This window comes from Trichoplusia ni, chromosome 9 (assembly GCF_003590095.1).
Source record: "Trichoplusia ni isolate ovarian cell line Hi5 chromosome 9, tn1, whole genome shotgun sequence".
Taxonomy (NCBI): domain Eukaryota; kingdom Metazoa; phylum Arthropoda; class Insecta; order Lepidoptera; family Noctuidae; genus Trichoplusia; species Trichoplusia ni.
This window is the reverse complement of record NC_039486.1, coordinates 15,467,499-15,476,810: the sequence shown is the minus strand read 5'-3', so window position 1 is coordinate 15,476,810 and position 9,312 is coordinate 15,467,499. Positions and strand designations below refer to the sequence as shown.

General features: G+C 37.8%; 2 protein-coding genes across 2 annotated transcripts; both read right to left on the bottom strand.

The window, feature by feature from the left end:
• Positions 1-249: 249 nt before the first annotated feature.
• On the bottom strand, positions 250-2,519 carry LOC113497604 (trypsin CFT-1-like). The gene is made up of 5 exons (XM_026877200.1): positions 2,493-2,519; positions 1,786-1,864; positions 1,352-1,517; positions 672-915; positions 250-528 (listed from the first exon to the last, which is right to left on the bottom strand). The coding sequence occupies exons 1-5, from the start codon at positions 2,502-2,504 to the stop codon at positions 256-258; spliced, it is 774 nt and encodes a 257-aa protein (XP_026733001.1). The 5' UTR covers positions 2,505-2,519; the 3' UTR covers positions 250-255.
• Positions 2,520-5,724: 3,205 nt separating this feature from the next.
• LOC113497619 (trypsin CFT-1-like) lies at positions 5,725-8,123 on the bottom strand. Its single transcript, XM_026877215.1, has 5 exons — positions 8,097-8,123; positions 7,390-7,468; positions 6,919-7,084; positions 6,238-6,481; positions 5,725-6,094 (listed from the first exon to the last, which is right to left on the bottom strand). The coding sequence occupies exons 1-5, from the start codon at positions 8,106-8,108 to the stop codon at positions 5,822-5,824; spliced, it is 774 nt and encodes a 257-aa protein (XP_026733016.1). The 5' UTR covers positions 8,109-8,123; the 3' UTR covers positions 5,725-5,821.
• Between the last annotated feature and the right edge of the window lie 1,189 nt (positions 8,124-9,312).

Below are 9,312 nucleotides of genomic sequence, written 5' to 3'. Positions count from 1 at the left end.
AATTTCTGTCGTTTCGAGGAGATTAGATGAATGTAAGTTTTTTTTTATTATTATAATTAATTATTTATAAATTTGTGTTCTACTTGGCAAGGATATCTTCACACAGTATATTATAGATATAGTTATATTGGTGATTCAGAAAAAAAATGAATAACGAAGTTTAAGTAAAAACATCAGTTATTTATTTAAAATATAAATTGAAAACAGTAACAGTCAATAAAACATTTTACGATTAGAATGTTTATATTAAACATTTCAGGCATTCGACTGAATCCAAGATGTGTAGTTGGCCACGCGAATGTTGATAGCGGGGCGTGAACCGAAGCAGTTTGTGTGGACGGCGACGAGGATGCCAGACTGGTATATGCCAGAGCCGAACCCACTGCAATAGCCATTGAACTCTTGATTAGGCCATCTGGTGCAGACTACGTCAGAGGTGACTTCAGCGTCGATACCGTCAAAGCGAGTTCTGCAGAGGTCGTTGCTAATAGTCACGACCTGCTCCTCACTGATTTGGCGATCTCCCTCCTAATGGGAAGAAAACATTTATTCATAAACTTGGTACAGAGAAATCGCTTTATCGTAGTCAGAGCACTAGGCAGTGAAAGGCAGGAAATTCAAAATTTATTAATTATCCATAATGTAGAAAAAAAATAGTACTCGCTACTTACAATTTGGCGCCAGCTCGTAGCCCAAACGTTCAGGTCGTCAGCAAGGTTGTACCCAGCAATAGGTGCGGGCCGAATGTTGTGGCTGTAGGTAAATACTGGCGTGCGGACAATAGACAGGTCAGAATGTAAATTAGCGTCGTTGAAGTCAGGGTGTATGATCAATTGTAAGGCGGGTAGAACCTGGCCACCTGAGTTGGTGTAAGACGATCCAATTCGGACGCGGTATTGAGAAGGAGGACGGTAGCTGAAAGAGACAATTGAAGAATAAAATAGCGTAATGGTTTAATAAGTAATAAGTTTTATCGAGCAATATTTCTGATTTTGCAGTTCATAACCGTTTGTAAGTTTAACAAAAAATATTAAAATGCCTAATGATTTTTTAAAGGCAGTTTCAGTATTTCAATTATAATTAAGTTATAAAAACCATTAGACGTAAATGCATGTACAATTCTGGTGATCTACATATTTGTTCTTCTTATTCTATAACATAATGTGTGGCCAGCCAGCTGCTCGGGAGATATTATTGTGCACTAGGGACAGCGAAAACACAGGATTACAATCTATTTCCTTTAACTAATAGCCCGATAGGACGGCAATCCGTCCAAGCTTTATTCACAGAAGCTAACAACCCGAAGACTGCTAACCGATAGTTTAAAAGCTAGGATGCAAAAGTTACTTACTACATGCAATGGCCAGCTGTCAGGATAGACCTGTTGTTGATGATGACACCGGCGCAGACATAAACCAAGGCGATGTCATCCCAAGTGCTGAGGATGGAGGCGCTGGAGGGATACTGGTCGATAGTGGATAAACTTTTATCACTCAGTCTTGAAGTGCTAGGCACGGCTGAAAGCAAACGAACGATTAAGTTGCAAATATAAAAAAAAATCCCTTTAAAGTGAAAAACTACTGGTTTCACATTTGGGAGGGATGAAACAAAACCTTTTTTTTTCCTAACTTATAAATTAAAAAAATATACAAATAAGGATAACGCGGTGTCATTCTTACTTGCAGAGCTTCAAATATACATATTCTAAATCTAGTTCACTAATTTCGGCATATCATAAATGGGTGAATTAAAAAAACTATAACTCTTTGAGACCAGCTTGCTTACCTGCCACAGCCGCCAAGCAGAAAGCCAACAGAGCAACGCCACGCATCGTTCGAGTTTCAGTCTTCCACAATTGAGAGTGCTGAAAATAGAAACAAATACTATATATATAGGAAGATAATGTTGACGACAATTTAAGCCTGTGAGGCTAATCAATGACTATCTAATAATAATAAGATAAATTGGGTCCATTATTTGTTTGTTAGGAATCTTTGAGATAGGAATATTGGGAGATTATTTATATGCCTTTTTTTACATCACCTAGTTTTGTAACCAACAGGATTCCATAACGATGAGCTGTGCGAGACGGGCGAACACGAAAAATACGGCGAATAAACCATTCTTGAACAATTATTTTTTGATCACGTATGTAAATCAATTTGAAATTCTCCTTAAATTTTTATCCCGTCTGAATAGCAAATAACAAGCGTTTGACGTCAAGTATTTGAAGTGCTTTGATTCATTTGTATTCAATTAGGTAACTTTACCACTTGACGTGCCTGGGGACATGCATAAACACCTTGTTCTATAGCTTGTTCAACTATAAATAGATCTAGCTGTAACAGTTGAAGCCAAAGACGAAAAAGAAAAATGGAGGGTTCTTGATATAGCCAAGTCAACTGGATGAGGAATATACATAGTAGCGGCTAAGCCAGGGCTGTTTATTATACAAAAATCATGATAAAATCTAAGCCTGTACTAGTACTTACGACAATCTTCATTGAACATCACCCATATTCGCCCTAACCTTGCCGCTTTTAAGTGTTCATGCTGTGAAAAAACAAAGCGCGCAGCAAACTCCCCGGAGGCACGCTGTCTTTCTTCTTTTTCATCTTATACCGTTACAATGGACAGAATCTCTGAAACTTAAGAAATTCTTTTTCCCTTGAACACTGTTCCGATTTAAAGCAACGTTATTGATGTGCAAACTTGGGTAGCAAAATTTCCAGCACAGGTATTTTGGAGCTTCGAATTTCTTAAAATCATACCAAATTAATTCACACTTAAAACTATCTCAAAACATTTTTCTTCCGAAAATAAACTTAACTTCGATGTGGAGAATCATTCCTCCTCCTTCCAGACAATGGGTATTCGTTGATTATTATCTTAGTTTAAACATATCACAAGGCTTCTTTCTTTACGATGTACGGAACCCTAGAAAGCTACACCGGATGTTAATTTTCTTATCAAAATACAATAACAAATACGTAACATGACGATATCCGCTCTAAAAATACTGCATCATTTCAATTGTTTCAAAATTTACTAATCTGGAACAATTACGTCACTGATTAGAAGGTAATAATCATCTGCATGATGATAAAGCTTTGATATAAATACAGTGGCAGGAATTATGATCACCACTCCTAGTAGTGAATGTTACACTGCGCGCTCTGCCTGCTCCTTTTTTCGTCGAGATTAGCTCTTTCATATTGGATTGTTAATTGATCCTAAATGCATTCAATTAAAAAGTTTTACATATTTTTTAATTTGCACGGATAGTCTATTGCTGGTGGTGGACACGTCGCTCCCACTTAACGCGACGTGTCTAGTTCGATCCCCGCGTCCAGCATGCTTTTGTGTGATCCATAGATGCTTGTCCTGAGTCTGAATGTGACTGGAATGATTGTGAAACCCCTCGCGGCTCGCGGCACACGGATTCGATTCCTTGTTATGGTAGTCGTTGAAAGGAAAAAAAACAAGTGTTTTTTAGATTTTACTTTTTACTGATGGGCAGTACTCGTTTAGCTGTGGACAGGAATCAGCATAGAAACCTTTCCAGTGCAAAGACTCCCAAAGTTCCGAATAAGCCCAAATGATTTATCATAGATTGAACCCCAAAACCTTGCATACTGTCAGCAGTATCGAGGTGGTTTGTCAGAGTAACAGGAACTCCTGCCAGTAGTGCGTGATGAATTGCAATGCATTGCCGCGAACCACATACTTAATGCGTTCCACAGCGGTTCAGGTTTAGTCAATAAGTGTCTAAGAGTAACCTCACACTACCCGCTTAATCCCCCGAGTAACCTTCTGTCAGTAGAATCAAAATCAAAAGTCATTTATTCAAATTAGGCTACTTAGTAGCACTTTTTGAAGGTCAAATTACATTGACAGCACCCAGTTTTGCCCACCCGTCACCGCTATTAAGTGCTTTTGCTGTGAGAGAAGAAACGGCGCAACAAACTCCCCAGCAGCACGCTGTCATTCCATTTACAATATAATTATTAAAAAATATATCAAAAAAGGTGGGTAGGTGCCGTGCCAAACAAACAAATATTTGAGGTCGTGGTACCTAAGCCACTATGAACTTAAACTGTCAACTACTCGGCCAAGGTCAGCAGACCGACCAGCCACCGCAAGCAGCACCCGTTCACAAGTATGACGCAAGGGTCAGCCATCACCTCCCTCGCCATATTTGAGGGAAGGAGGTGACCCGACCCAAGACGCCACCGCAGGCAGTGACGACTAAGGGAGCATGACGTATCTGCTGCCGGCTAATAAAATAAAACTCAAAGAAAGAAATACCCCAAACGTTGATTTACCTGGCACAGCCCGAAAACGGAGGCGGCATAAATTGCTACGTCATTCAATTTTATAATTAATACAATTATACATGTCAAAATTTCTAATAAAGAACATATACGTTTATGCGTATAATCATACTAAAAATAAAACAAAATAGGTAATACAATGTTACATACATAAAGTATGCCTATCAAATTACATAATAATCGTAATAACACGTCATACATTAATCCACACTAAATCCGTCCTGTGTTAATCACGGCGACCAACTATTTTTATCATTCAAGTAATCATTTAATCTATATAAAAATAGATTAAATGATTACTTGTCAATTTAACCTTTTTTAAACCTGGTGTAGTGAGCACCGGTAAAGGTTCAGCACTCTGAGATTTGACAGAGGCCGTGGGTGGAGAGCAGGAGCAGGCACAACACAGATTATTGGTCATGGACTCGAGGAAGAGGAAGCAATCAACAATTACAGCACGCTTTTCTTAGTAGTGGTGCGATAGAACCATATAAGTGTTTAAGTTATTAGGTTGCAAACACCTTGCTATATATTATTATTCCATTTTACTTAAAAATATTTTATTGAATTTTTATGCTCAGTAATTTAGCAATGCAAAAATTGTTATTTTTTTAGCACCCTACCTTCGTCTGAGTGTTGCGTGTTAAAAGTGATACAACATAAAAGTGGCAGGTTGCATTTATTTTCATAACTACACCAATTTATATCAGAACATTTTTTTGATAGAGTAACGCCATCTCTTTCTTGATGAGCAAATTAATATAGTTCACAAATTTCCATTCTAACTGTCCTTGTTATCTGGCAGATGTAAATACTTACTGCCAATACTTTCCTAGTCTCGAAAAGCATCTTCTGTCTAGGCGTTGAGCAAAGGAGTTGAGTATGTCCCACCATCTTCTCTTACGCCTGTCAGGAGTATCTAAATATAAATAAAGCTATTTTTAAATTAAATTATTTACTTACATAGTAAAGCACGGTCAAGCTTAGGACTCATAAATTTGCCAGTCTACAAATTATATTTGACACCTAACCCCAAGTAGCATTTTCTTTCTGCCGTCGTTTTTGCCTATCATAGCCGAACAACTAGGCATAACTCTAATTAAAATTAAATTATACTTTAATTATACTGTATTCTATTTTTGTAGACAATAAGTTTGGCGTCCAATGTATTGGACCTTGTACCACTTCTAGTGTCGAGGCACTTCCACCGATGTCCATCGATGTACCATGATCAGCTCCAGGATTGACAGTGATTTGACGGAAATCAGACATTTTAAAGACTTCTCTTATCTTACTTATAAATTTGTCTTCTACTTGGCAAGGATATCTTCACACAGTATATTATAGATATAGTTATATTGGTGATTCAGAAAAAAAATGAATAACGAAGTTTAAGTAAAAACATCAGTTATTTATTTAAAATATAAATTGAAAGCAGTAACAGTCAATAAAACATATTACGATTAGAATGTTTCCTATTAAACATTTCAGGCATTCGACTGAATCCAAGATGTGTAGTTGGCCACGCGAATGTTGATAGCGGGGCGTGAACCGAAGCAGTTTGTGTGGACGGCGACGAGGATGCCAGACTGGTATATGCCAGAGCCGAACCCACTGCAATAGCCATTGAACTCTTGATTAGGCCATCTGGTGCAGACTACGTCAGAGGTGACTTCAGCGTCGATACCGTCAAAGCGAGTTCTGCAGAGGTCGTTGCTAATAGTCACGACCTGCTCCTCACTGATTTGGCGATCTCCCTCCTAATGGGAAGAAAACTTTTATTCATAAACTTGGCACAGAGAAATCGCTTTATCGTAGTCAGAGCACTAGGCAGTGAAAGGCAGGAAATTCAAAATTTATTAATTATCCATAATGTAGAAAAAAAATAGTACTCGCTACTTACAATTTGGCGCCAGCTCGTAGCCCAAACGTTCAGGTCGTCAGCAAGGTTGTACCCAGCAATAGGTGCGGGCCGAATGTTGTGGCTGTAGGTAAATACTGGCGTGCGGACAATAGACAGGTCAGAATGTAAATTAGCGTCGTTGAAGTCAGGGTGTATGATCAATTGTAAGGCGGGTAGAACCTGGCCACCTGAGTTGGTGTAAGACGATCCAATTCGGACGCGGTATTGAGAAGGAGGACGGTAGCTGAAAGAGACAATTGAAGAATAAAATAGCGTAATGGTTTAATAAGTAATAAGTTTTATCGAGCAATATTTCTGATTTTGCAGTTCATAACCGTTTGTAAGTTTAACAAAAAAATATTAAAATGCCTAATGATTTTTTAAAGGCAGTTTCAGTATTTCAATTATAATTAAGTTATAAAAACCATAAGACGTAAATGCATGTACAATTCTGGTGATCTACATATTTGTTCTTCTTATTCTATAACATAATGTGTGGCCAGCCAGCTGCTCGGGACATATTATTGTGCACAAGGGACAGCGAAAACACAGGATGTCAATCTATTTCCTTAAACTAATAGCCCGATAGGACGGCAATCCGTCCAAGCTTTATTCATAGAAGCCAACATCCCAAAGACTGCTAACCGATAGTTTAGAAGCTAGGATGCAAAAGTTACTTACTACATGCAATGACCAGCTGTCAGGATAGACCTGTTGTTGATGATGACACCGGCGCAGACATAAACCAAGCTGATGTCATCCCAAGTGCTGAGGATGGAGGCGCTGGAGGGATACTGGTCGATAGTGGTTAAACTTTTATCACTCAGTCTTGAAGTGCTAGGCACGGCTGAAAGCAAACGAACGATTAAGTTGCAAATATAACAAAATTTCCCTGTAAAGTGAAAAACCTTAAACATGAGTAAATGAAATTCCGGTCTAAAAAACTACTGGTTTCACATTTGGGAGGGATGAAACAAATCATTTTTTTTCCCTAACTTATAAATTAAAAAATATAGAAATAAGGGTAACGCGGTGTCATTCTTACTTGCAGAGCTTCAAATATACATATTCTAAATCTAGTTCACTAATTTCGGCCATATCATAAATGGGTGAATTAAAAAAACTATAACTCTTTGAGACCAGCTTGCTTACCTGCCACAGCCGCCAAGCAGAAAGCCAACAGAGCAACGCCACGCATCGTTCGAGTTTCAGTCTTCCACAATTGAGAGTGCTGAAAATAGAAACAAATACTATATATATAGGAAGATAATGTTGACGACAATTTAAGCCTGTGAGGCTAATCAATGACTATCTATTAATAATAAGATAAATTGGGTCCATTATTTATTATGTTTGTTAGGAATCTTTGAGATAGGAATATTGGGAGATTATATTCATATGCTTTTTTTACATCACCTAGTTTTGGAACCAACAGGATTCCTTAACGATGAGCTGTGCGAGACGGCGGAACGCGAAAAATACGAGCGAATAAACCATTCTTGAAAAAATATTTTTTGATCACGTATGTAAATCAATCTGAAATTCTCCTTAAATTTTTATCCCGTCTGATAACAAGCGTTTGACGTCAAGTATTTGAAGTGCTTTGATTCATTTGTATTCAATTAGATAACTTTACCACTTGACGTGCCTGGGGACATGCATAAACACCTTGTTCTATAGCTTTGTTCAACTATAAGTAGATCTAGCTGTAACAGTTGAAGCCAAAGACGAAAAAGAAAAATGGAGGGTTCTTGATATAGTCCAGTCAACTGGATGAGGAATATACATAGTGGCGGCTAAGCCAGGGCTGTTTATTATACAAAAATCATGATAAAATCTAAGCCTGTACTAGTACTTACGACAATCTTCATTGAACATCACCCATATTCGCCCTAACCTTGCCGCTTTTAAGTGTTCATGCTGTGAAAAAACAAAGCGCGCAGCAAACTCCCCGGAGGCACGCTGTCTCTCTTCTTTTTCATCTTATACCGTTACAATGGACAGAATCTCTGAAACTTAAGAAATTCTTTTTCCCTTGAACACTGTTCCGATTTAAAGCAACGTTATTGATGAGCAAACTTGGGTAGCAAAATTTCCAGCACAGGTATTTTGAAGCTTCGAAGTTCTTAAAATCATACCAAATTAATTCATACTTAAAACTATCTCAAAACATTTATCTTCCGAAAATAAACTTAACTTCGATGTGGAGAATCATTCCTCCTCCTTCCAGACAATGGGCATTCGTTGATTATTATCTTAGTTTAAACATATCACAAGGCTTCTTTCCTTACGATGTACGGAACCATAAAAAGCTACACCGGATGTTAATTTTCTTATCAACATACAATAACAAATACGTAACATGACGATATCCGCTCTAAAAATACTGCATCATTGAAGTTGTTTCAAAATGTACTAATCTGGAACAATTACGTCACTGATTAGAAGGTAATAATCATCTGCATGATGATAAAGCTTTGATATAAATACAGTGGCAGGAATTATGATCACCACTCCTAGTAGTGAATGTTACACTGCGCGCTCTGCCTGCTCCTTTTTTCGTCGAGATTAGCTCTTTCATATTGGATTGTTAATTGATCCTAAATGCATTCAATTAAAAGTTATTAGAAATAGTAAGTTAGTAAGTTGCATTAGACAATAAATTTGCATGTTAATTGTTAAGTTATTTAGGCAAGTCATTAATTGGCCTAGCCTTTTCCCTACTATGTTGGGGTCGGCTACCAGTCTAACCGGTTTCAGCTAAGTACCAGTGTTTTACAAGGATGCCTATCTGACCTCCTCAACCAGTTACCTGGGCGACACGATACCCCTTGGTTAGACTGGTTGTCAGTCTTTTCAAGCTTCTGACTACCTGTAACGACTGTCAAAGATGTAAGAATAACAGAAGGAACCCACAATTTAACGTGCCTTCCGAAACACGGAGGAACTCCTTATGACAAAGATGTAATGTAGTGATGATAAGTTATTTAGGCAAGTCTTAGGATTTTTAGCACCCTACCTTCATCAGAGTATCACATGTTAAAATTTGCCCTTATTTTCATAACTACAATTATT

Bases quoted from the DNA above. Each gene is read 5' to 3' on its own strand.
- LOC113497604 (XM_026877200.1), bottom strand. The intron at 916-1,351 runs GTAAGTAACTTT...TGTCTCTTTCAG, and splicing joins ACAGCTGGCCATTGCATGTA to CTACCGTCCTCCTTCTCAAT. The intron at 529-671 runs GTAAGTAGCGAG...TCTTCCCATTAG, and splicing joins CTACGAGCTGGCGCCAAATT to GAGGGAGATCGCCAAATCAG.
- LOC113497619 (XM_026877215.1), bottom strand. The intron at 6,482-6,918 runs GTAAGTAACTTT...TGTCTCTTTCAG, and splicing joins ACAGCTGGTCATTGCATGTA to CTACCGTCCTCCTTCTCAAT. The intron at 6,095-6,237 runs GTAAGTAGCGAG...TCTTCCCATTAG, and splicing joins CTACGAGCTGGCGCCAAATT to GAGGGAGATCGCCAAATCAG.